This window comes from Taudactylus pleione, unplaced genomic scaffold (assembly GCF_031769625.1).
Source record: "Taudactylus pleione unplaced genomic scaffold, aTauple2 ptg000143l, whole genome shotgun sequence".
Taxonomy (NCBI): Eukaryota; Metazoa; Chordata; class Amphibia; order Anura; family Myobatrachidae; genus Taudactylus; species Taudactylus pleione.
Genome location: NW_028284545.1, coordinates 45,170 through 72,031, shown reverse-complemented (window position 1 = coordinate 72,031; position 26,862 = coordinate 45,170). Strand labels below are relative to the sequence as shown.

At 44.1% G+C, this 26,862-nt stretch overlaps 1 protein-coding gene across 3 annotated transcripts in view; it reads right to left on the bottom strand.

The window, feature by feature from the left end:
- The window catches only part of CC2D2A (coiled-coil and C2 domain containing 2A), a 121,016-nt gene that overhangs the window by 76,104 nt on the left and 18,050 nt on the right, over positions 1–26,862 (bottom strand). For 2 of the 3 annotated variants that reach the window (XM_088473872.1, XM_088473873.1), the window contains exons 4-14: positions 22,834–22,925; positions 20,071–20,163; positions 18,688–18,789; positions 17,917–18,069; positions 14,336–14,489; positions 12,854–12,990; positions 10,364–10,495; positions 7,858–8,055; positions 6,767–6,873; positions 3,022–3,162; positions 2,183–2,339 (exon numbers count right to left, since the gene is read on the bottom strand). In XM_088473872.1, the coding sequence (XP_088329998.1) occupies positions 2,183–2,339; positions 3,022–3,162; positions 6,767–6,873; positions 7,858–8,055; positions 10,364–10,495; positions 12,854–12,990; positions 14,336–14,489; positions 17,917–18,069; positions 18,688–18,789; positions 20,071–20,163; positions 22,834–22,925 (1,466 nt within the window). The remainder of the gene's footprint in view (positions 1–2,182; positions 2,340–3,021; positions 3,163–6,766; positions 6,874–7,857; positions 8,056–10,363; positions 10,496–12,853; positions 12,991–14,335; positions 14,490–17,916; positions 18,070–18,687; positions 18,790–20,070; positions 20,164–22,833; positions 22,926–26,862) is intronic. The other variant, XM_088473874.1, reaches the window with a different exon arrangement.

Below are 26,862 nucleotides of genomic sequence, written 5' to 3'. Positions count from 1 at the left end.
GAATCGGGCCCATAGAGCAGAGAAACGACCAATGTTAATCGTTCCCCATCCATAGAGGATCAAAACCGAACATGTTATTATTATATAATCTGCTAATTTCAATAAGTCAGTTATTGCCTCAATACGATATAATGAGGTCATAATCGATGACTAGAATCATAAACTTGCTATAATTTGTTATTACAACCTCAAATCGTATATAGTAATTGTTTCAAATTTACGTACCCTTTGTGTTCATCCAGTATATTTATTTACGGTAAATGTTAGTTTGCGAATAAGGCCTTTGCATTTGCTCATATAGTATGAGGGTATACCAATTTTATCATCATAAAGAACATCAACAAAATGATGTAACAATTAGGCTGGGTACACATTAGACGATATATCATCCAATATTCAGTTTCGAGTCGGATGGGAACGATATATATCGGGCACATCGTCTAATGTGTAACTGTGATTGCGCGCTCCCACGTGTTGTCAGCGACGTCGTGTGATTTGCCGTACTGCAATTACACAATACTGCATGCGGTGCAGAGCATATTAATGAAGGTCGGAATGAGCGATCGTTTCATCTAATTGAATCTTCTCGTGCGTACTGGCAATCTTGCATGGTCCGGGATGAAGGGTAATCGCCCTGACCATCAGCAAGATTGCCGGGTTGTTTAATGTGTACCTGGCCTTAGTGTTACTTAGTATTGGTTTTTAGTGGGTGGGGTATATGTAATTATTAGTTCAGCAAAGAGTTTGTGGGCCAAATCACATTGATGTCTCATAAGGGCTTGAAAAGCATAAATAAAGGACATTTAAAGTGTTTTGATACTAAGGGCCATATTCAATTTGAGGCGAAAAGTCAGAGGTCGGACTTTTCACCATCATCGCCGTTTTTTCCTGGGATAAAGTATCGGGTGCGTGCCTGCTTATCCCTGTATTCAATTTGGAATCAGCGAAATCGGGACCCGGCGGAAAGGTAAATATCGAAAAGTCCTGTCACTTTGAGGGAAATCAGCCTGTCACCCCCTAAATTATGGTCTGACATAGGGGATCACTATGGGTGCCCCCACTTTGGCCTGCTGAAGGTAATTGGGGTTTCCAAACAGCCGCGGCAGGTGCATAAATGCAGAAGAACTGGTGAAGAATAGCACTTAGCTTTCTTTTTTGGAAAAAATAACTAGTCCCATCAAATTTGGGGTACATGAAAATGGGTACAAGCATATTTTTAATGTCCCTAAAGTGATTTTTTAAAATTCTTCAAAAATCCACCTGCTGCAACCACCCGCATTCTAGAAAACACCTGCCGCATACTTGTTTTTAAGTTTGCCCCTCAATTTTTTTTTTTTAGTCCCCAAAATGAAACCACTTTTTTTGGGGTGTCCTATGCTAATTTTTTTCTTTTTTTTTTTTTTTCTTTACACAGATTACTTTAAGGGGACATTCCAAAGGCTGCAGGCTATTTTTTTTTAATTCTGTACCCCAAAACCCTAATTCCGCACTTTTTTTCGCCACCTAAGCAGTGGTGTAAAACTTATCCCCGTTTTTTAACAAAGACTTTTCGCACCTGCGAAAAGTCTTTGAAATTGAATATGGGGATAAGTGAAAATGGCGAAAATTACGTCATCGGTGATAAATTATCGCCGATAACGGACTTTCGCTCCAAATTGAATATGGCCCTAAATATCCCAAAACAATTATATCGTGGATAGCCCAAAGTACATTGGTACTTATCTTATTGGCACTTTTATCCCGCGCAATGTCTGCATGCTACAGTGGGTTCCTATGCATGTGGGATATACTGGCGGCTGCAGAGATGAGTGATCTGGTGGCCGTCAGTGCTGTTAGTGAAACTGTGGTTAAGCAGCAGACTTCCAAACTCTCTCTCTCGGTCAGGTAGCAGGCTGCATGCAGACATTCTTTGGGCTCAGAGTACCAGAAAGGGGGGCAGGAGAGCAGAGTAGCGCAGCGCAGACAGGGGTGGGTGGCAAGCAGCCAGGAAAGCACACGTGGGGCTTTGGGCAAGCAAAGCAACATAGACAAGAAGCAACAGACAAAAAGGCAGAGGGGTAGCACAAACTGTATATGCCACAATAAAAGTAACAGAGCAGAAAAGTACTTGAGGAAGGTCACCGGATATAGACAGACAACAAAGATAATATTTTACAAGGGACTAAACCCTGGGTCCTTATACCTGTGCTCTTTTCCAGGATTTCCATTGCTGAAGATGAGATTTGTATTGCTTCAAATTCTTTTCATAGTCCATCATATAGTCTTCCATTACTTCATTTATCTCAGCTTGAATCTCAGCTTCATAAACCTCCCTATCAGCTTTCTTATTAACTTCTTCCCTAAAGTCAAGACACAGTTTAGTTTATGGGATACAAGCGCATTACGCTCCGCACATGTCTGGGACTGGGTGGTAATAGTGAGATTTCAGTTTTTCATCTTGAAAGAACACAATACAATAATAAGTGTTGAAATGATGTTGGTAGAGATCGATGCAACCACTATGTACGATGTGAAGCCAATCCAATGTCATTCGTTTTTATTATTATTATCATTTATTTATCGTTAAATTACAAATTAACGTATACATTATAGCTGACGCCTTTGAGGTCTAACAGTATGTAAAATAAATAAATAAAAAATATGGAAATGATTTGCTTAACACATAAATGGTAGACCATGGGAACACATAAATGGTACACCATGGGAACACATAAATGGTACACCATGGGAACACATAAATGGTACACCATGGGAACACATAAATGGTAGACCATGGGAACAAATAAATGGTAGACCATGGGAACACATAAATGGTAGACCATGGGAAAAACAATATTAAATAGTAATAAAACTGGAATTTATGCTTAAAAAAATGTTTTTTTGTGTAGTGCCGATGATTAACCAAAAATTCAAGGCAGCAAAATCAACATAATAATAGATTACACAATGATATGCTCAAATTACCAGGGGTACAACTTGTCTTCTGGAGTAAAAGGATAAAAACATATTATAACTACGTACTTTCGCAAGTAAAGTTTCACGGGAGTGTTAGTGCACATCTGAAATTCTCGCAGTGATTTTATTTCTTTCCAAACTTTTATGAGGGACTTGAGCAGAATCCTGTCTCTTTCTTGCTCTGCATCTCGAAACTTCCTGGTTTGTCTGAGAGAAAAACAGAAAATAAAATAATCCCCAATATAGGTAAATTTACCTTATTATTTATTAATAACATGAACGATAAACAGACTATATTGTTTAATAATTGTGTACTGTAATATTAGCATTTATGATTAAAACTCTCAAGCCACACCTCGTGGAGTAAACCATGGGCATACCGCACCTACTGGAGTAAACCATGGGCATTTCACACCTCCTGGAGTAAACCATGGGTATACCGTACCTCCTGGAGTAAACCATGGGCATACTGCACCTCCTGGAGTAAACCATGAGCATACCACACCTCCTGGAGTAAACCATGAGCATACCACACCTCCTGGAGTAAACCATGGGTATACCGTACCTCCTGGAGTAAACCATGGGCATACTGCACCTCCTGGAGTAAACCATGAGCATACCACACCTCCTGGAGTAAACCATGGGCATACCACACCTCCTGGAGTAAACCATGGGCATACCACACCTCCTGGAGTGAACCATGAGCATACCACACCTCCTGGAGTAAACCATGGGCATACCACACCTCCTGGAGTAAACCATGGGCATACCACACCTCCTGGAGTAAACCATGGGCATACCACACCCCCTGGAGTAAACCATGGGCATACCACACCTCCTGGAGTAAACCATGGGCATACCACACCTCCTGGAGTAAACCATGGGCATACCACACCTCCTGGAGTAAACCATGGGCATACCACACCTCCTGGAGTAAACCATGGGCATACCACACCTCCTGGAGTAAACCATGGGCATACCACACCTCCTGGAGTAAACCATGGGCATACCACACCTCCTGGAGTAAACCATGGGCATACCACACCTCCTGGAGTAAACCATGGGCATACCACACCTCCTGGAGTAAACCATGGGCATACCACACCTCCTGGAGTAAACCATGCACATACGCTATCTTTGCAGACCTGGGTCATCATGTGAAATGTCCAGATGTGCAACCTGCAAAAAATTCACCTTTTTGGGAGGCACATTTTAGGTGCACAATGTGTTGAACTCTACGTGAGCCCCAAAATGTTGCTTAGTATTTATAATCCTTAGAAAATGAGTGTCAGTAATGTGTAGTAAAGATGAGGCTTAAAACCTTCTAAAGTTAAACCTGTGTTTGTCGGTAAAATTATATTAACAATGATATTAACAAAACGTGTTAAAGGGCTAATTATAGCTATCATTACAGATGTATCTATGCTCATCTAGCCTCAATACGCCATGCAGCGCGATATACCTGGCGTAAGTGAGCCATCAGGTCCCATGAGACTCTGCTAGCGCCGGGCGTCTTTTTAGCCGAAAATGTCTAACTCGCAATGTGATGCAACTAAGACACACCAGGAAACTGCGCCGATTCATTTGAAATGCAACACTTGTATATCTAGGTGCAACGAAGACTGAAAATGTTACTTTGGGTGAAAAAAAGCTGCGGCGGCTGCATCCTAGTACTTTGCATGCTGATTGAGAAACTCCGTAACAAGTTTTATTTGGGCGCAATATAGATCCTCTGCTTGCCGCACTATTTTGATTTTTTTCACCCGGTATTCATCACGGACATGCTCGCTGGCGTGCGGTGGTGTTAGTGAAACAGAAAACAGTGGGGTTTTTTTGTGCTAACTGTAGCTGCAGAATGTATAGGACAGGGCAGACTCTGGAGAGCTGGAGGGAGGGGGCAATAAGCTGGAGGGATGGGGCAATAAGCTGGAGGGAGGGGCGGAGAGTAGGAGGCGGGGAATGTGAGGAGAAGAGCTTCAGCAGTGTATTGTGGGTTAGGACGCGGATGCCACAGCCTTCCCTCTGGGACCATAGCGCTCATCACTGCAAAGTAACATCAGCAGTAACATGGTGAGAACGAAATCAGCCACTGAGCGTTAAATTACAAATACCACTCGCTGATAAATACAATATGCAATACTTTATTTATGGAGATAAGAAAACAAAATACGCAGCTGGAACTCAGTTGAATACCCACGCTGCAATAATTCATAAATATCAGAAACAGGATTAAAATATCTAACAAGTCTTAAAACCGTTAAAACTCCTTGATAAATGGAGCCCTAGGTCAGCAGCCAGTTTAACTCATACTTACTTATTTTTTTTATGTCGCCTCCAGGAGAGATCCCAGAGAGAAGATGCAGATGCACATTATGGGCTCGGGGCGAAACGCGCCATCATGTTCCTTTTCCAACCCCCAGTGTCCTGCCAATATGACTAGGAGGTGGGATGGATATGGGAGCATGGTCTGCTCTCCCGGGAGCCAAGGGGACTCACATAAATGTCCGTGTAAAAGCACGGTTTTACTGCTAGTACCAGCAATGTTAGCACAGATAATATTAACATATTGAATTCAAATGTTATAATAAACAATTCATGAACAATAGTATGGTTTCAATTAGGGATGTGCAGGCTCGGATAGGTTTGAATTTTCCTGCCAAGTTCGGATTTTTCCCGTCAAAAATCAGGTCTCAGAGAGAGGCAAAACGTCATCTTTCATTGACAAACATTATCACTCCTGGACAAAAGTCCATGGAAGATAATGTTTGTCCATGAAAGATTACGTTTTGCCTCTTTCTGAGACCTGATTTTTGGCGGGAAAAATCCGAACTTGGCGGGAACATTTGAACCTATCCGAGCCTGCACATCCCTAGTTTCAATTAGAGGTGTCTCTTAAACACATTAATTTATTTCAATACTTTTAAAACCAAATATGACAAACTGTTTCTTCTCCATATACCACATTCCTGGTGTTTTAGAGAAACTCTTTTTATGAGGTAATTGGACAAACACTTTGCAGGGACGAGGGGATTTTCTTGGCTCTAAAATGACACCATGAGAAACTATTTTGATGGTCAGTGAAAGCCAGATACTGTTAAAGTACAATTGTACAGAGTGTAAAAGTTCATTTAACATTTTGAAAGGATGAAAATATTATTCTGTTTTGTTAAAAATTATTAAAAACCAGAAAAAAAAAATAATCTAAATTTTGCTTTTTTTTGAATAATGCACATTGTTTGGTCAAATTGTCATGGATTAAAAGAAGAATATAGAATTTAGTATTGCTAGAGTACTATATTAAAGCCCAGCCCACTTTGAAGTCCTATTAACTTATCAATTAAGCATACTTAGCTACTCTCCTGGATAATATGTGAGACTCATGAATTTTGGGGTCACCGGGAGAGCAGGTCACCCTCCAGCATCCCGTCTACTTCCCAGTGAAATGGGCAGAACGTAGATCGGGATGATGCGATTCATGGTGAAACGCATCAACATGGCCCGGCTTCCTCTGCATGATGTTGCTGTCTGTGACATTGCACTGTGGGTGGTAGGCCATAATGACACGATTAGCCCCACCGTCCACAGTGGCCACCTGCATCTCATGGAGGGTACTGAAAAAGTCTTCCAAGAGATACAGAAAAAAGTTGGCAAGTATGAATACAAGATTGAATCCGGTACGATTAATGGTTCCAAGCTTTTCTTTAAATAAAATATGGTTAAAAAAGACCGAAATAAGAAAAATGAATAATAATAAATGAAAAAGCACAATTTGTCCCGCCACTAATGAATAGAAATAGCATAACTCGCTTACCTGATTTCCGCCTTATATTCAGAGATACTTTTTCCAGCAAGGGTGCTATTACCGTATGCAGGACCGCCCCCAGAACTGTTCCGCACACCATTCCTCAGTGCATGCAGCTTGACACACAAGAAAAACATAACATAAGCAAACTAAAGTAACGTAATAACTCTCTACACACTTATATATGTACCCACTGAACAGCCTATTCGGATGTGCCAGTGGTGGCGCCAGTGCGCTCCTTTGCTTGGTTTTGTTCTATTTAAAGTCTACAATTGATATTTTATTATTTTTAATTTTTTTTCCTGCTGCATCAATGAAAACTAACACTTAAGGGTACAAGCTGCAGACTATTAAGTTATAGATTGTGTGTTTGTCATAAACTCATGTATAAATATGATTGCAAAGGCGTTTAGTAGCTTATGTGTTTTTATACAAGCAATTTAAAAATATATATATATTTTAATCCCATTTCTCTGTTTAACCTAAATGCATTTAAAATCGGTTTCCAATGTGTTCCCAAAAAATTAATATAACAAAAACGTGAAAGATTGCTTGTAGGGCGTCTAGCATTTTTAAAAACGCAACGAAATGCCTTCAGAGTGCAGAATGTTTAAAGCTATATTAAAATCCAAAGAACATATTGGTGGTAACAGGTGAGTAATCTACATGCCAGAGGGAGGGAGGGAAAGTCTATGGCCCGGTGGATGGGAAGGTCTTGCTGCCGGCACCCCCTGTGCCGGCTTCTGCGCACGCCTATGGTTCCTGGTCACAACAAGCAGGCTTGTCCCGTCACCCCGTTATTACAAATCACAGTAGTGGGCAACCAAACATTCCTACATATGAAGTTCAGCTCATTTGGTCTTCATGCTCTGTATGTAAATCTTTTATATAGGTAGTAGTAGGTTAGATTATTATCAGGTGATAACAACTGTATTCCTACAAATCTCTTAGAGGGCATAATGTAGCATTTCTCCACAGATGCCTGACAACAGCATCAGTTATGTCTCACACTATTACCCGGTGAATGCTTTGCTATCCTGTGTCTGGCATGACCTGCATATGGTAATAGAGCAATCACTCCAGCAGATACAAACACAAACCTTGTCCGTCAGGAGTTTGGATAGGTTCTTCTGCTTCCTCTCCAGATGCTGATTATAGAGTTGGGACAGCCTAGAGGCTAGAACATGCTCTCGGCTGAAAAGGGGATGGTGGCTGAAGATGACCCCGGAGATATCAATATCCAGCTGGAACTCTCCTTGAAGCTCTGTGTAATGGTTCAATGCCTTGCCTGGGTTTGCCTTTGTGAAGGAAACACACATTACAAATGGTTATCTTTCAATATCCATGGGACAAGCTATGCCAATGTATGGGGGATGGACACAAGTTATGTTCATACGTATACAGTGATGTCACATTTCATTAAATTTTTCCATAATACATGGCATATGGAAGGATTTCCACTGCAGAACCGGGATAGACCCGGAGAGAACTACTCTGCGCCTGGAGCAGGGTAAGTAATACAGCCGAGAGAGGATGGGCTGGTGTGGGGAGGGGGTGGGCCGAGGTGACCCAGCATATGGGTTTATTGACTAGTATGGTATATAATGGCATAAAAAGACCAGGTAAAGTGTACCATTCCCCTACGCAGAGAAGGGGAAGGCAAATTTTGGGCTGATCTAATATAGGTTTGCAGCCAATACTGACATCACTGAGGCACTTTGATGCCTCTATTTATGTATAAGCGTGGGTTATTTTCATATGAAATGCTCTTCTACTGTTCCCTCGCTGTGTCAGTCCATACATTTATTGCCTATACTTTTCCTAATACAGGGGCTGAGTCAGAGGTGGATAAAGTGTTGGATCAGGTTACTCAGGATGTTCGGCAAAACTACAGTGCCGGGGCCAGTGAATCTGCGCCAATGGCTTTGGCATGCAGAGAAAACGGGGCTGACACATCCCCGTTTTCTAGCAATATGCAGGGGCCGAGGGGCAGCGATGGTGCCTCTACCAATATAGAATGGATGTCATAGAGCAGCAGTGGCCAACCTGTGGCTCTTGAGCCACATACGGCTCTTCCGTTGCTCTGATGCGCCTCCCCTGCCGAACCCCCTGACTGACATTGACTGCCTCCTCTGACAGGCACGCAATTGTTCATAGGAGGCTCGTCCTTTGTTGCAGCAGTCTGCTCCGCTCAGGAGGTATGTATGTGCGATGTGGTGAAGTCATGCAACAGGATAAGAGCTGTGGGTTTTTTTTACTTGTTTTTTTTTTTTCATTTTATTTGTGGCATGTAGGGGGGGGGGGGGGGGGGGCTGGAGTGGGAGGGAGTGTGGGGGAAGGTGGCTGGACTGGAATGGCCCAGGGAGAGAAGGGTGTCTGGAGTGGTACATGAGGGTCTGCTGTTGTGACACATTAGTATCTGCTGGAGTGACAAATGGGGGGCTGGAGTGACACATGAGGGGCTGCTGAAGTGACACGAGGGGTTATTGGAGTGACACATGGAGGGGCTGCTGTTGTGACACATGATGGGCTGCTAGAGTGACAAATGGGGGGCTGAAGTGACACATGAGAGGGACTGGAGTGACACATGGAGGGGCTGGAATGACACATGGAGGGGCTGGAGTGACACATGGAGGGGCTGGAGTGACACATGGAGGGGCTGGAGTGACACATGGAGGGGCTGGAGTGACACATGGAGGGGCTGGAGTGACACATGGAGGGGCTGGAGTGACACATGGAGGGGCTGGAGTGACACATGGAGGGGCTGGAGTGACACATGGAGGGGCTGGAGTGACACATGGAGGGGCTGGAGTGACACCAGGATGGGTTGCATTGTATTATGTGAATCTGTTTTTCTGGGGGGTTTTTTCAATGTATTTTTTCTGGATGTGACTTATTCAGTGTATTTTATGTGGATGTGGCTTTTCATTGTTTTTTATATTGCTGTGGCTTTTTCTTTCCCTTTAATAGTTGCCTCCATGGTAATTGTGTGCATGCGCTTTTACATGCTCCTACATTTTTGCACGTACGCCTTCGGTGTGCGCATGATCTTGGCTCTTTGCCTCTGACTGGTTGGCCACCCCTGTCATAGACTATTAAGATATATATTATTAATGGATATGTAATTTCATAGAAAATATTTGATTCTGTAGTCCAAAAGTAAAACAAGTGTATGAACAGGCTGGATTAACGTTTGCCGGGGCCCCAGGGCAAATAACTTGTGGGGCCCCTACTAATAAAATTGTCAATATGATATTGCATGTGATATTAATAAAAAATAAAATAAAAAGTAATGACTAAATACCCCCAGCACCACAAATGTGTTAAACATACTGTAGTGACCCCAGTTCCAGAGTGTAACCCAAACTAGTGATGCAGCTATGTGGGGGGGGGGGGGGGGCTGTGGGCCTGTGGGGGGGGGTTTCCCTGGGCAACTGCCCTGGCCACCCTGTTGCTAATTCTGCTGTGTTGTGGAGGAGGGGAAAGATAAAGAAGATCAATTACACGGGAAGACGCTGCAATGTGTCCTCTGTGAGGGAATACGGTGATGACAATGTGTGTACGCATCAACCATCACTATTATACCATGTTTTATAGTCAATGTACCTTTATGTATATGGTCTCCAGTGACGGGTCTACCCCTTCATCCAGTGAGAAAAATGGCGGTCTCGTGGGGGATGGTTTTATAGGATTGTCCAGTGCTAAAATGTTTCCATCCTCCCCAAACCATTCCTTTCCCTGTGAGGGAGAAACAAAACATAAGAGGAAGTTGCAGATGCTCAGCCATGATGATGACGTAGGGCCTGATACACAGGAGTACACTGGCCGTCGCTGCCGCCATTTTGTACGCAGAGGACACGCGAAAATATGCTAAGGTCGCCGACGCTGGGACTTGTATTGAGACGCCCACAGGAGCCATCGCCAAATCTAAGCAACTCTGTACGAATCCATAACCGCTTACACAGATATCCTGAGTAACACTATGGTCGTGCAGAACAGCCGAGACACCGGAGCCATGCTTTGTGTGTACCGGATCACAGACGCAGGAGGCAACAAGCCCCGACAATGGTGGCGACACCTGCGTTTTCGCCGGCACACCCCGCTACCTCCCCCAAACGGTCCAGACTGTCAATCACTTTGCGAGTAAAAATTTTCTGCTTGCGTTTATGGTAACGGACGTTGACGCAGGCGCAGTGCGACTCAGGCACAAGTGCAGATGGCCGATAATCGCTCAACTACGAATACATTGGCAGCTTTGTTTTACAATAGGAAAAATAAGCCTAGAAATGCGCTACTCCAACAACTGGAAGGTGGAAAAAAATGTGTCCCATTAAAAACATCCAGGGGCTTATGTAATTCGTTCCGAGGGGAAGGAACATGCGTGATTTAGGTGAATTTGGAGCTAATTTTAAAGCGGCAATCAGTTATAAATCCAGTTTTGCCTTATAACTGGTTACTGCTTGAAATGTAATGACAATCTCGCCAAAATCACACAAGTTTCAGTATCTCAAGACCTAATACATAAGCCCCCAACCCAGTGGCGTAACTAGGGTATTTGGAGCCCAGGGCAAATTTGAAAAGGGAGCCCCCCCCCTCATGTGCGCGCGCGTCAAAAAAATGGGCGTGGTCACTTAAAAATGGGGCGTGTCAACATGACACACCCCTTTATTTTCAAACTGAACATTCCTATCCATATGCACCTTAACCCCAGTAGTACCCCCAGTATGCAGTTGTGGTCCCTCTCATGCAGGCCCATAGTAGTGCCCCTTATACAGTATCCCCAGTAGTGGTCCCTCTTATACAGCCCCCAATTAGTTCCCCTTACTCAGTACCCCCAGTAGTGGCCCCGCCAAATGCAGTGCCCCACGTAGTGTTCCCCCTTATGCAGTGCCCCCAGTAGCAGTCCCCACAATGTAGTGCTCCCAGTAGCGGTATCCCCTTATGCAGTGCCCTTTTATATAGTGCCCCCAACTGTACTCCCCCCATGCAGTTTTCCCAGTAGTGGTCCCCTTATGCAGGCACCCTGTAATAATCCCCCCTATCTAGTGCCCCCTGTAGTGGTCCCCGCAGTGCCCCTAGCAGTAAGCCCCTTATATAGTGCCCCCAGCAGTGGTTTCCCCCCCTCCCATGCAGTGCCCCCAGTAGTGGTCCCCCTGATGCAGGCTCCCAGTAGTGACCCCCCCCCCCTATCCAGTGGTCCCTGTAGTGGCCCTTCCTATTATTGCCCCCATTAGTGGTCCCCCGAGTGCAGTGCCCCTTTTAGAATGCCCCCAGTGGTAGTCCCCCCCCAGTAGAGGTCCTCCCAATGGCACCCCCAGTAGATGTCCCCCCCAGTAGTAGCCAACCCCTCCCCCGTTGTGCAGATAGGTAAGGTTTAAAAATAAATAAATATATATAAAAATATACTTACCTGATTCCACGCTGCTCCTGTCCGCGATGCCGCTCCCGCCCTCCAGGCCGCCCGGGCTGGCGCGCTCAGCATTATGGGACTGACGTCATGACGTCAGTCCCATTACCCACTGCAGGAGCCGGTCTGGCTCTTGCAGTGGGTGCTGCAGCAGTCAATGAGAGTCTATCTGACTCTCATTGGCTGCTGTTTAACACATGCATCGCCGCCAGCGCTGGCGGCGATGCGTGTGTTATGCACAGCCTGAGCCCGCCTCCTGGCGCTATTGGGCAAGCGCTCAGGAGGAGGGAACGGGCTCAGGCGTGCAGCACAGGACCGGCGCTGGAAGCCTAGCGCCGGTCCTGTGCAAATGTGTAGCGCTGACCGCACTCCTTGCGGTCGGCGCTACACTGGCTATCTAGGGCGGGCCGGTACCGTGGCCGGCGGCGCCCCCCCGCGCCGCCGGTCCAACGGCGCCCAGGGCACGAACCCCGCTCGCCCTGCCCTAGTTACGCCACTGCACCAACCTACTAACTCAGATATGGTGCACTGCTGCAGGACACTGGGTAAAGCAACGCACTTAGTAAAGAAGGCTCGCTGACTTGTATCAGAACAAAAGATGAAAATGACAGCGTAAAAAAAAACCCCACAATATATTATTTGTATGTATACATTGTATAGGCGTAGGATAGTTCCATTGATCATATTACCTCGACTTGCCGGAATATCCTATTCTCTAGGAGATTCTGATTGGTTCGGGACACTTTCGGTCTCTCACCGGCGTACAAACCCTCATCCTCCAGGTACCTGGGTTGCACGTTTTCAGGCAACTTCTGAGATGACGGCACTGTTATTCAAAAGCGTAAACATGAAAACTTATGTTACGGATTAACATCATATAAATATGTTACAGAATAGCCTCCCCAGTCATACAGTATTACCAGCACTTACTACACTGAGCAGTGACATCCATTAATGGCCATATTTATTATATTACAGCCTCTGAACTCACTCATTTTAGGGTTTGAGATATGCAAAATTAGCGCTGGCAGACACTGCGCATATGTGTGTGTGTGTGTGTTTGCTTTCTAGGTATGCGCAAAGTGAAATTAAAATAAGCTGTGCAAGCTACTGCAGTACTCACTATGCTACAGCCACACTGGATTAGAGGCAGTGATCCCTTAGTGCTGTAGTGAAAGCGTAAAGCCTTGTGCACAATGGAGAATTCCTTTTGAGAAAGGAAATTAATGTAAGAACAAAAGTCCCATTTTATCATAGACACAGAATCAATTTTAAATGCAAACTGTGTTGTTAATGTAAAACTATCAATGTATATTTTCCACCTCAGGGAACATCTTATATATAAAATTCATTGGTCTGTCTGTTTCTTGGTCTGTCTGTCCGGTTATGCAATCAAACACCCCTGCACTGATTGGGATGAAACCAATGCAAGGTGGTCCAGTTGGATCCTGGCCAGGTTTTAGGGGGGATAGGGTCCTGGTCGGACCTCCCATTGGTGTACGCTGGGCAGAACACTGACCCGGGGATGCTGGGAAGAACTTTGACCCGAGGAGCCTGAATGGATTTGGATGAAAACTTCAGAGAGGGGTGGCAATTGGTCTGGAATAACTAATGGAGTGCTAGGGGTCCCGGTCGGACCCCATGGCGGTGTGCGCCGGGCAGAACTTTGACCCAGGGAACCTGCTCTGGGCCTTCCATTGGATGGATTTGGACTACATCCCATAATTTAAACGATTTTCGCGAAAACTTCACAGAGTGGTAACATTGGATCCCAGAAGACATATTAGGGGATTGAGGTCTCGGTCGGACCTCCCGGTGGCCTACGCTGGGCAGAACTTTGACCTGGGGAGCCAGTTCTGGGCCTTCCACTAGTTGGATATGGATAAAATCTTCACAGAGGGGTGGCAATTGGTCTGGAATGCCTAATGAAGTGGTTGGGGTCCCGGTCGGACCTCATGGCGGTGTGCGCCGGGCAGAACTTTGACCCAGGGAGCCTGTTCTGAGCCTTCCACTGGATGGACTTGGATGGCATCACATAATAAAGCTTAAAATAACTTGAAGATTTAAACCCGGGCAACGCTGGTTACTTCAGCTATTAATTAATAAGCCAAAGTTATATAATTCTGACAATTATTATATCACAAAAGCAGACACTACAGTGAGACAATTACCTGGTCGGGTGCTTGGTATAAAGAGAACGTCTCTCTCTTTCTGTAGCCGGCTGTTGTAGTCCTCATATTCAGCAGGCATCAGTTCTATGAAGTCACGCGATGTCTGGTCAATGAGGAACAGATCATCCTCGGGAACCAAGGACTCCTCTTCTCCCTGCAACAATGTCACTTTGTAAAACCAATGGCAATGCTTTCTCTCAATGAGGTAACAATGAGGAGCACAATAATCCCTAATCTATTTGGACAACCCAGCAGTGCTTGTGTTCCAATACTAATTACTTACAGCATCTCTAGCTAATATTAAAGGGGTTTCCAACTTCAGATGACTTTGACATTATTAGCTTGTACATTACTAAAGGAGACTCTGACACTATTTTTCTTTTTGCCTATTTAACTATCTAATAATAATGTTGAATATATAAAATAGAAGGAATTTTGTATACACTATGAAATGTTTCACCAAAGGATAAAATGATCACAGCAAGGATGGGCGATAAGTCAGGGAATGCAGTCCATGAGGTGAGGTGGAGGAAAGCAGGGTACCCAAGAGGAGAGGATGGTATCACTGGGCCCCTGACACATTTTGCTATAGACTCCAGTGATCAATTATTCTGTCCCTTTGAGGAAAGTTCTTTACGTATTACAGCCTGCAGGATTTTTCTGAAAAAAGGAGCATCCACCAAGGCCAAGGCATTTACCCTCTAGAATCACCACCTAGCAAACCTGTTAACGGGAAGCCCTATGCCATTCTGGCCAAGAGACCTAATACTAAAGTGGAATGAGCCATGAGACTGGCTGGAACCAGCTCATTCACCACTGAGCACACCTTACTAAGCACAGTGTTAATTCATATGGATAGAATGGGAGCAGGAGCAGGCTGGTCTCTTGAGAACTTCAAAAAGTTATTTAAATTTGACATAATCCTTCATACATGACAAATAGGGCAACTATATCCTCATGAGAGATGAAAAAAGGTAATTATGGGATGAAGCACCAAGCTCCGTGACCTAAAACACCAGTAAAACCGCAAGCAGCTGCACCATTTTAAATTTAAAAGACTGAAACAAAAGGTTGCCAATTTGATTCCAAAGTAGGGAACTGTGATGGACATGAGACTCTGAAGGTGCTGAACATGACAAGCACCATGGAGAAATGCATCACTTCTGGGATCAGGGGAGTATGAGTATTGGAGAAAAGACACAAAGTGAGGACACAATGTGTAAGGGAGCAAATGAAGAGCCCGCTGTCCAATCCTAGAAAAACCAAAAGCCTAAGAAGGCTACTGATCCTGTAATGGAGGATGGCCTGATCATTGTAGCAATCAACGGTTTCTGCAAAAACCTTCCACCTGAGGATCAGCACTTCAAGAGGCATGGTGTCCAAGCCAAGGATGTAAAGTTTTGAAGGAAAAAAAAAAGGACCCAGTAAAGTTAATATGGTTGTGTCAGACGTTTTCACAGTTTTTCCACTGCAAGGTAGAGGACATCTCAGTACCATGACCTCTTGGGTCAGTCTGGGGCCACCAGGATGGATTTTCACCCTCTCCGGCTTGACCCACCAGAACTTTGCAAGAAGAAATCTGGAATCAACCAGACAGTAGAAAGGAATTTAGAAAATTCAAGTCAAAAACAGAGGGCCTGATTCAGAGCCGCTCGTAAGCGGCCGCTCGTTCGCTCCGAGCGATGTTCGCACATCTGCGCATGCGTATGGGTCGTAATGCGCATGTGCCAACCAGTCAGTGCGGTTGGAAATCGAGCGCTCGCAAAATAGCGAGTGCCTGCTAATTTGAGTGACAGGATGATTGAAAACGGGGAGTGGAGATCCGAATGCAGGCGTGCCAAACGGTCAAAACGGGCGTTTTAAGGGTGTGCATAATTAACAAAGCAGCGTCATCGGCCACGTCACTTGGTTGTCTCTTAGCCTAAGCTGTTCGCATGATTGCGGTAGGAAAATCCACCCACAAGCACTGCGAGCAGTTCAGATGCCTTTCGATGTACTCGATTAATCTAATAAATAGCGGAGATGATGTAGGATGCGAGCGGCAGGGGGCGTCTTTACAAAATAGCGAGCGCATGTTTCATTCGCTCGCTCAGACATAGAGGCGTTAACAGACCGCAAAGAGCGAGCGCTCAATTTAAATAGCCGGTCCCTTTTTCTGAACGAGCGAGCGCAAATAGCGTCCGGCTCTGAATCAGGCCCAGAGTTTGTCTATATTTTAGGATTTTGCCTGCAGCAACACTTGGAGAAGGACCTTCTTGCACTTTGGAGCATTGAGGGAATTGCAATGCCCTTAATGAAACACCTTGAGGACCCTGTGACTGAGGCTTCCGGCTGTGGAAATCGAAGGAGCCTAGCTCCCACCAGGTCCGTCTCTTATCTCCTGGTACAGTCATGCTGTATTATTAAAGCGCTACAGGACTTTAGCCGCTTAACTGCCAAGTAAGACTTCTACATTGCCTCAGAGCTCTCTGAACAGGTCTATTGGCGGGTAGGTCCAACGATGAGAACTGCATAAATAGACAAAACCTGGGCAGTCCTTGCTGTTTGTACCCATCCTGGGGATACTTTCCCTCCAGCAGCAACTTTACTAGTCTTGCCCAGTTCTGCCCTTTAACATAAAGGCTAGGACAATGATATTTTGCTATTGGGATCTGCTTGCTACCACAATGCTTGGTCAAGATCACACATCTGGCTTCCCTGAATCAAATGTTACCACCCCTGCAAGAAGACTGTCCATTGTATGATATGCACACTTGAAGTACCATTCTGGAGTCACTCTAACAGATGCAAAGATCCATTATCATTCCCTTCAGTGAGCGATATATAAGCTTGCCTGAAAGTCGATACCATCATTACAAAGAGACTCTTAAAGAGACCTTCAAGATATATATCAGTGAAGACCTTATGGACGCAGTATTCTTCAATGCAACAATTGCCTCTCATTAAATATCGGGGCATTCCCCATTACAGCCTCCTTCAAACCCATCTCTTTCTGGGAATAAGGGTTAAAGATAGAGACACACTATGGAGATGGGAATTGTCTGTCTAGGGACACCCACTTCTCCATTACCAATTTAAGAAAGTAATATGAAGGAAAAATGATGTGTGCTATATTCTGGTGCAACAGCAAGTGGGACGAATGATCCATGTCCTCGGACAACTTAACCTTCAGTGCAATGAGGATGTCATTGACTAATGTGTGCACTGAGATGAGGTGGAACACAGGATCATTGAGTCTCCCTGCTCCTCTGTCCATATCTAAAAAGGGGGCAGATGCCTGGATTGCTGAAGGTTATGCAGAAGACACCTACCATCCAGAGAGCAATCACTAATAGTGCTAAGCATTTGATCCATGCAAGTTCCTGAGCCAGATAAACTCTCATGCTGTGAGATGGTCATATCTTCTGCTGTCAAACCAGGAACTCTAGATAGGATGGCAGAACACTGTTCTAGTGAGCGAGCCGTGGTGATATTGGTATAAGTACTACAAGGTTTGGTTGCTATTTACTTGCTTTATCATGGGCAGGCGATAAGTGGGGGTGTTGCTATTACAATGATATAATTTATATATACACACACACCGTTCTTTCTTCTCCATCCTCTGCCTGGTCTTGATCAGCCCTAGTACCAGCTCCTTCTCCCTCCTCTTTGCTTTGTGCTTCATCTGGCTTTGGATCAAAGCTACAAGTGAAAAAGTTGAAGGCTTCTTCAGCTGTGGGCAATCCACCCGGGACCTGCAATAAAACCATTACAATAGATTCTGCATAAAACCGCCCAAGGAAATAAAATATAGGACTCTACTATTCCCTGGCCTTCAGAACACGGGATCAAAGTGAATTGTAAACAAATGGACAACCCCCGAATATGTTTTTCTGTGTGCCGTATACTAATGCCAGTAATTACTGTTTTGTAATTAACTGACGGCTCCTTAGAGAATTCACAATTAAAATCGTATTATTGCAACATAGAATCCACTATACTTCATTCGGAACCCAACTTTAATTTTTGTGTCTCCTACTCTTCAACTCCTCTCTAGAAATCTTCATAAACAGACTCCCCTGTATTACACACATAGAAAGTGCTTTGGATCCTATGGTGTGACAAGCGTTATATAAATAAAAATAATATTTTACTTTTTTACCAGATAAGGATTATTCAGGATTAAAGTCATTTAACTGAGATGCTCAATAGTAGAAATGATTATATACTTTATAACCTATAGAAAATGGTTATGATCATACAGATGAATATCTGACAATTTTCACCCGTCCGGTAATGTTTTCAGGGGGAAAAAAAATATGACATATGGAAATATAATAATGGGAAAAAAAAAACAAAAATAAACAACTCACGTATGACTTTTTCTGAATTGACTTTACGGCATCGCGGAATTTTACTCTGGACTTCAACTGGGTTTCCACATCTTTCAGCCTCTGAAGTGGGACGATCTCCTGCTTTGGGAACATATGACAAATACTTGCACATATTGGCCAAAAAGGTGCTGGTCCATGGCGCCCTAACTTCACTCGTCACAAGGCAGGAGGGCTGACCGATAGATTTGTTACAGGCACTCGCTGCCTGTCACCCAGGTATAAAGCCAGATTGGCCAGTTTTATCTCCAATGCTACTGAGCAGGTCATTCAGTTTTGTCGTGGTAGGAACAGATTTCTCATATAGTTGTCTATTTATTAAGCAGTGTTAGGAGACAGAGTGAAAAGTGATAAGGCGCCAGCCAGTCAGCTCCTAACTGCCATCTCACAGGCTGTGTTTGAAAAATGACAGTTAGGAGCTGATTGACTGGCACCTTATCACTTTCCACTCTGTTTACTAACACTGCTTAGTAAATAGACCCCATAATAACTTATGACTATAAATGGTGCAGATCCATGAAGCAATGAGGAATGAATATAAAATCATGGAGACGGAATGTAAAAAGTTGTATACTGAAAATATAGCTCTATGTTATATGCTGTGTCAAAGCAGATAACGACAACACAAATAATTACCAGTCTATGACATATTCCTTACAGTACAGCATAAACTATGAATGTGGCCCTGGCACAGTCCGTCCTTGCCTGATCCTCCTACTTATGTGCAGGTGCCGCTGATTAAGAACATACTATCGGGTATCTACAGCGGTATCTACATTCCCTTCACCTCCCCTGGCCGGGCCCTGCTCCAGTCTCCTGTGTGCGGAGGAGAAGAATGAGAGAGAATGAGCCAGAGTCGGGCACCCTGGTGCATCTGTTTGCCTGGAGGGTAGGTACCTGCGTGGCATTGGTTGTCCTGCCACCTTAGACGGTAATGTGTCACCAAGGGTACAGCATGGTTCCCTGACCTCTCTCCTGTGTGTTACCCTGTAACTTTAACATCTAGTGTCTTCTGCCCATCAGGCACAGCCGGGTCCCCACTGGGTTAAATCGCCCTACTGTAGACTCTGACTTTGCATACATGCATTTCACACACTTTGCATTATACAGTACATAAACACACACAGTGAATACATAAACATATATAATTTGTAATAATCAATGTGAACTCAAAACAAAATCCCCTGTAAAGGGGAGGAGTTGGGACCAGAAAGGGGAGGTGCCAGTACAGGAAAGAGGAGTCAGAATTAATCATTAAATGCCCTCCCCCCAAAAAAACAGACTAGTCTAGATATGCCCCTGAATTACAGTATCACACTAGGGAATAGAAAGGTAGATAAATATTGCAAGGGTTTATGTACTTACCGCATCAAACTTAGTAACGGTGTCTGCATGTCTAGTAAGGCTCCGAGGGGAGACAGTTGGTGACACTTGGTGGAACGCACTTTCCGCTTTGGACTAAAATGTAAAATATTAATGTTAGGAAATAAAATCTGGTATGTCTACATATCTACAGGATGTCAGGTCTGGATTATTTGTTTGAACCCGGGGTGGATGCAGGAGAAGAAACAGGAATGGGTTTGTAGTATTGGAATGCAGCAGGTTTAATAGGAGTATTATTATTCATGAAGTGGTAATAAATATATAAACTAGCAGAAAATAAACAAGTCCAAGTGAAGTGAGGCTGAAAACAAATGTCAGGCAGAGAAACAAAGTCCAATTAATAAGGCTGGAAACAGGTGTCAGGCAGAAGAAAAGTCCAATGGAGGTGTGACTGAGGAACAGAGGTCTGAAATACTGGAGTGGGTTCTGAGTCCGGAGTGCTGGAGGGTACACAAACCATGGGGTGAGTAACGGGGTATAGCAGGGTAGATGCAGGTATCTGGGAACAGCCTGTGATGGAGACAGAGCAGGAAACGGAGCACTGCTGGGACTGCAATAATCACACCGAGCTAAGGAGAACAGAGAACTCTCACACAGCTTGCACTGTGTATACGTTGCACTGGCAACTAGAGGGCATGCTGAACACCCTTAAGTACCATGGGAAAGTGCATGATAGGCTGCTGAGAGTAAACATAAGAGGCTCCAACCTGACTGGCCCATTCAGGTCACATGCCCAAAACCAAGATGGCGGCGCCCAGCAATCCCCTGCGTGGCAGCGCTGCCAGTCTTACCTGTCACCACATGGCTTGTACCCCTCAGACATCCACGCGCACCTCGCACCAACCTCCATGCACCAGCACCCCCACCGGTAGGACCGTGCCAAAGCACCCAGCACAGGCAGAGACCGCGACCCGCCAGGTACAACAACTCTGGTCGTGATACAGGAAGCTCTATGCAGCATGTTGGGTATGACACAATCTTGGTGCATGCATTTAATGCTAAGTACATGGGGCCTGATTCAGAGCCGTTCGCTATTTGCGGTCGTTCGTTCAAAAACAAGGGGTGGCTATTCAAATGATCCGTTCGCAAATTGCAGTCTGTTCACACCTCTAAGTCTGAACGAGCGAGCAAAACATACGCTCGTTTATTTGTTAAAAACGCCCCCTGGCCGCACGCACCATACGTCATGTCCGCTATTTATTAGATTAATCGAGTACATCGACCAGCGTATGAACTGCTCGCTATTCTTGTGGTTGGTTTTTGCTACCACAATTTTGCGAACAGTTCTGGCTTAAAAAAAACCCAGTGACGTGGTCAATGACGCTGCTGTTTTAAATATGCACACCCATAAAACGCCCGTTTTGACCTTTAAGCACGCCTGCGTTCTGATTTCCACTCCCCGTTTTCAAGCACCTTCCCCTGTTACCACCCACATACGCCTCATCCTGTCACTCAAATTATCAGGCATTCGCTATTTTGCGAGCACATGAATTTCGGCCGCACTGACTGGTTCGCGCATGCGTATAACGATCCGTACGCATGCGCAGATGTGCGAACATCGCTCGGAACGAGCGTACTGCCGCTAGCGAGTGGCTCTGAATGAGGGCCATAGTTCTGCCAGCATTTTATCATGGTCTATAGTGTGATGTAATGACAAGGGAATCACACCTGAAGCGGCACAAGATTGCTATCAGGAACTGAACCTGCAGGGCCCTCAGACCCTGTATGCTGTATTACTGAGAAAAGTATTCTTCACACTGAAATTACTATTTCCAGGGATTCCTAATTACTCAGTGACCTGTTCCCAAGCAGTGAGTAGTCCGAGGCAGCACTGGGCTACTTACACCCAGCAGCTGCCTGTTCTCCTTTCCTGATTATAGTGATTTGTACCTGTGACCTCACCTGTAACTGTTTCATGGCCAAAGTGTTTTGCCCCTTCATGACCCAGTCAATATTTTAAGCCTCAGACGCAACACATTATATTGACATTAACTTTTTTTTTTTATGAACCAAAGTACAGATGTGTCAACATACTTCTATCCTCCGTGCGCTACAAGTCACGTTACACATAACGCATTAGCGCCGTGTGACTTGGTAGCACAGAGTGTCTTTTGGTGTGACTTTTTCCCTTCAAATGTGTCTTATTTGTACAGGAGATGTGAACAGGACGCACAAGCAGCTTCTGCTGATTACAATGATATGCGGCATGCCTATATTCTGTGTGCAACCGCCGGTGTATCTGCATGCGAAACGCTACGTTAGTGTGTCAGCGGCTGTGACACTGTAACGGGATGCAGTCAGAAAGCAGACGGTTGAAATGCCGACCGCCGGCTTCCCGACTGTGCAATCCCAATAGGGGACTAATGACAAGCGTCGAAATCCTGATGCCTGTCATTAGACCTACGCCGGGAGCCCGACACCTGGCATACCGAATGAAGGTAAGACGGGTGCGGACAGCCGCTAGGGGGAGGGTTAGGTTAAGGGTTCCTGGGGGGGACTTAGGGTCAGGCACCCCCCGGTAGGGTTAGGCACCCCCGGGAGACTTAGGTTTAAGCTGCGGGCGGAAGGGGGGGTTAGGTTTAGGCACTTACAGGGGGGGTTAGGGTTATGGGTTATGTAGATGGGTTCATTTAAGGGTCTACGCTTCAGTATATTTCTCTAGAACAATTTATTTATCTTTATGACTGACCGTGAAGTGCAGCACCATATACAGGTGGGCACACTACAATATAGAGATCTCCTTACCCTGCCGGCTTTCAGCTTCTCTCTCAGACGCTCTCTCAGGGAAGATTCAGTAACGCTGGACCCCAGAGTAGAGGCAATGAGTGGAGGCAAACCTATAAGAGGAGGACACTGTGGTTAGAGAATACAATTGATGCCAATTTATATATATATATATATATTAATTCTTTGTTATTTTATTTTAAAACTATACAAATATTTACTCTCTCATGTAAAAACCAATAGTAGTTTGGAAAGCATCCTTGTGAGGTTACACTGAATACCATGTGTTAAATATGCCGAAGAACGGGGCGTGGCCACGGAGAGCATGCTGTAGCACAGGTTCTGGTGCGCTCTCCGGACTCTACTATCCGGCTTGAATATCCTGACCGTTCACCCGGGACCCAAAACCGGTGTACGGCTGGCGGAGTGTGAGGTGACTGCAGTGTGCGGCGCTGGGGAGGAAACGAGGGCTGACTTACCCGGCAGCAGGCTGATTATAAAAGACGCGGCTGGCCTGATCGAGTGCGCCGCCGGCGCCATCTTCCTTACAGGGCAGAGTCCTGCAGCGGCTCCTGAGAGACAGGAGGTGATACTCCCTGGCGGCTTGTGCCGGAGCTATGGCACACCCTGCACTCTGGTTATGCGAGTGGCTCAGGTCTCCTATCTATACTACAGGGCTGTGACTCATGGGGTACTACTTGCAGCCCCAGCCTCTTCTACATTTAATCAACTGGCAGCAGCTATTACTATTAAGGTGCCTGTCTGTGCCTCATCTATAAAGTATTATGACAAAGAAAGAGGTGTCACCTATACTCATTCCTATATTCTGCTATATACAGCATTAATCAGTCAGCTCCTCCCGTATACACCCTCATGATGGAGAAGAATTCAACTGCTGCAGCTAAACTGGAAAAGTTCTCCAGAGTACCTCCTGCCCAGCGAGGCGATTCCCCTCCCCTTAAAAAGTGTGAGGCACATATGGAAACCGTTGTAATTCCTACACCGTTCACCTGATTTGGATGTAATTACCCTCAAATAAAATCTGAAAGTCTGCAGTTACAGCACATCTTGTTTGTTTCATTTTAAAGCCATTGTGGTGGTGAATAGAGGCCAAAATATGAAAATTCTGTCAATGTCCCAATATTTATGCACCGTACTAAATATATAGGCTTGCTGCTGCTTCTATTACTACATATCCAAAGATATATTCATAATTATGTATAGTGGGTGACATTCTGTTTTATATGGGTAAATCAGCATATATGTTTTTTCTGCTGGATAGACACCGGATAATTTCTACTGCATTTCCTAAAGATGTGTCTATGTCCCCGGGGGAAGACTCCGTGTTCGGAGGCCTCCATGTATTTGTTCTTTAGTCATTATATATTTTGCTCCCTGTACTTTGAGTAAGTAAGGTAATATATTTTATCGTATTGCCTAGTTTAGTTTAATAGAGTGGGATAGGGGGTTCAGGTACAACGTATGCCTAGGTTGGGTGTGGTATACAGGGTGGGGGGAGTTATAGGGGCGGGTCCCATACCAGTCGTATGTGATAGTTTATTTTTTTCTTTTCAAATATAGTGGTTTCCTCTATTTTGTGTGGTGTCATGTACGCGCTTTCCATATGCTCTCATGGTTGTTTAAATTTTGTCACTGTTACTTCAAATGACAGCTTCACAAAAGGTTAATATTCTTACTTGGAACATGAGGGGCTTAAATGATAAGGTTAAGAGATCGTTGGTGTTCAGACAGGTAAAAAATTTGCTTCAGATATAATTTTTTTGAATTGAACAGTGGCACTGCATCTGTTGCAGCTAAATGGGACGCCTTTAAGTCATTTTTAAGAGGTTCTTTGATTCGTAGGGTTGCTGGGTTGAAGTCTTTCTATAAAAAAGCTGAAATGGATCTGGAGGCTTCATGTACATCTTTGGAGTTAGCTTATATTGCTGATGGATCAGAATTAAATAAAAAAGCATGGTGTGATGCCCAAAAATTATGGAAGGATTGTTTGATGGACAAGGAACAATACAAGATTCTGTTTCATTCACATGTGCAATATGCATCAGGTGATAGACCCGGTTCATATCTAGCTAACTTGGCTCGTATCGAACAAAAGTCATCCAATACAGTGGTAAAATTAGTTGGGTCAGACAACGTTGAATATGTGCGTACCCCAGATATTGTGGGGCAATTCGTTAAATATTACCATGACCTATACAAATCTAGGCTGGTCTATACCCAACCGGAGGTGCGTGAACATTTGTCTACTGTATCACTCCCGACACTCTCCTCGGAGGCAAGGGACTCTCTTGATTCTCCACTGTCACAAGAGGAAATAGAGGTGGCCCTAAACTCGTTTCCAAATGGTAAAGCCCCTGGCTTAGATGGGATCCCCCCCTTGAGGTATGCAAAAAACATAAAAACATATATTTGTTCCTCAATTATTAGAGCTCTTTAATCAAATTTAAATAAACAATACACTGCCAGATTCTATGTCTGAGGCACTGATAATTGTCTTACCTAAATCAGGTAAAGATACCACTAGGACTGACTCATATAGAAATATTTCAAAGAAGAATGCAAAATTCTGCACAGAAATGGTAGTTTTGATTATTTTCCTATTCCCCAGATAGATAAATATTTTCAAATTTCTCTATATATTTCTTATCTGTATTTATTTACAGGATATTCACTTTGGGGATTTGGTGCTACCAAACTCATTAGACATAGTATCAAATTACAAAAAAGAAAAAGAATGAGTTATTCTGGTGCACTCAGAAAAATATTCTGCAGTGGTAATGTGCCACTAATAGATCCTATAGCTTATAAAATTTAACCTTTATTATTCATATCATAGAAAAGAAAAGAAATGTCTCAATTCTTAATGGCGAAATATTAAGTATTAAAAAGTAAAGAGTGAGAAAAAGTTTGTTGAAAAGTGAATTCAAAAATAATTAAATAATATTTATTCTTAATTTAAATTATTTTTGAATTCACTTTTCAACAAACTTTTTCTCACTCTTTACTTTTTAATACTTAGTATTTCGCCATTAAGAATCGAGACATTTCTTTTGTCTTTTTTATTATATAAATAATAAAGGTTAAATTTTATAAGCTATAGGATCTATCAGTGGCACATTACCACTGCAGAATATTTTTCTGAGTGCACCAGAATAACTCCTTCTTTTTCTTTTTTGTAATTTCATATAGACCTATATCACTTCTCCCTACAGATGTAATAATCCTGGAAAAAATACTGGCCTCCAGGATTAACCGGGTCATAACCCAACTGATTCATCCTGATTAGACAGGCTTTATGCCCCGTAAATCCACGGCAGTAAATCTACGGCGGTTATTCACACACTTACAGATAAAATGTGGGGATCCACAAACCTCCATTATTGTGTCATTGGATGCAGCTAAGGCGCTCAATTCGATTGAGTGAATATTTCTTTGGGAGACCATGGAATGTTTTGGTATTGGCCCGGGATATATTAAGTGGGTATATATACGGATCCTGTGGCGAGAGTGTCAGTGAACGGATTTATTTCCACATAATTTTCACTCCATAGGGGAACGAGGCAGAGATGTCCCCTGTCACCCATTCTCTTTGCTATGGCCATTGAGCCCTTAGCTTGCATGATTAGAGCTCATTCTGACATTCACGGGGTTCAGCTAGGATCAAGGATAGATAAAATTGCACTGTATGCGGATGACATACTATTATTTATCACGCAATATGTTACCTCTATGCCTAAGGCTCTTGAGGTTATTTATTTGGGAAATACTCCGGTTTATTGATTAACTGGGATAAATCATGTATCCTACTCTTCAGGGGGACTTGTCCCATTGATCCTATTATTAATCTTCCTCTAAAATGGGTGAACTCATTTAAATATTTAGGAATATGGATCTCCAATATCCCTCTACAATATCTGCCATTGAATATGGTGCCGCAAATTGAATATCTTAAGTCTCGTCTCCCAATTTGGAGTAAACTGCCACTAACTTTAACGGGAAGAGTAAACCTTGTTAAAATGGTTCTCCAAC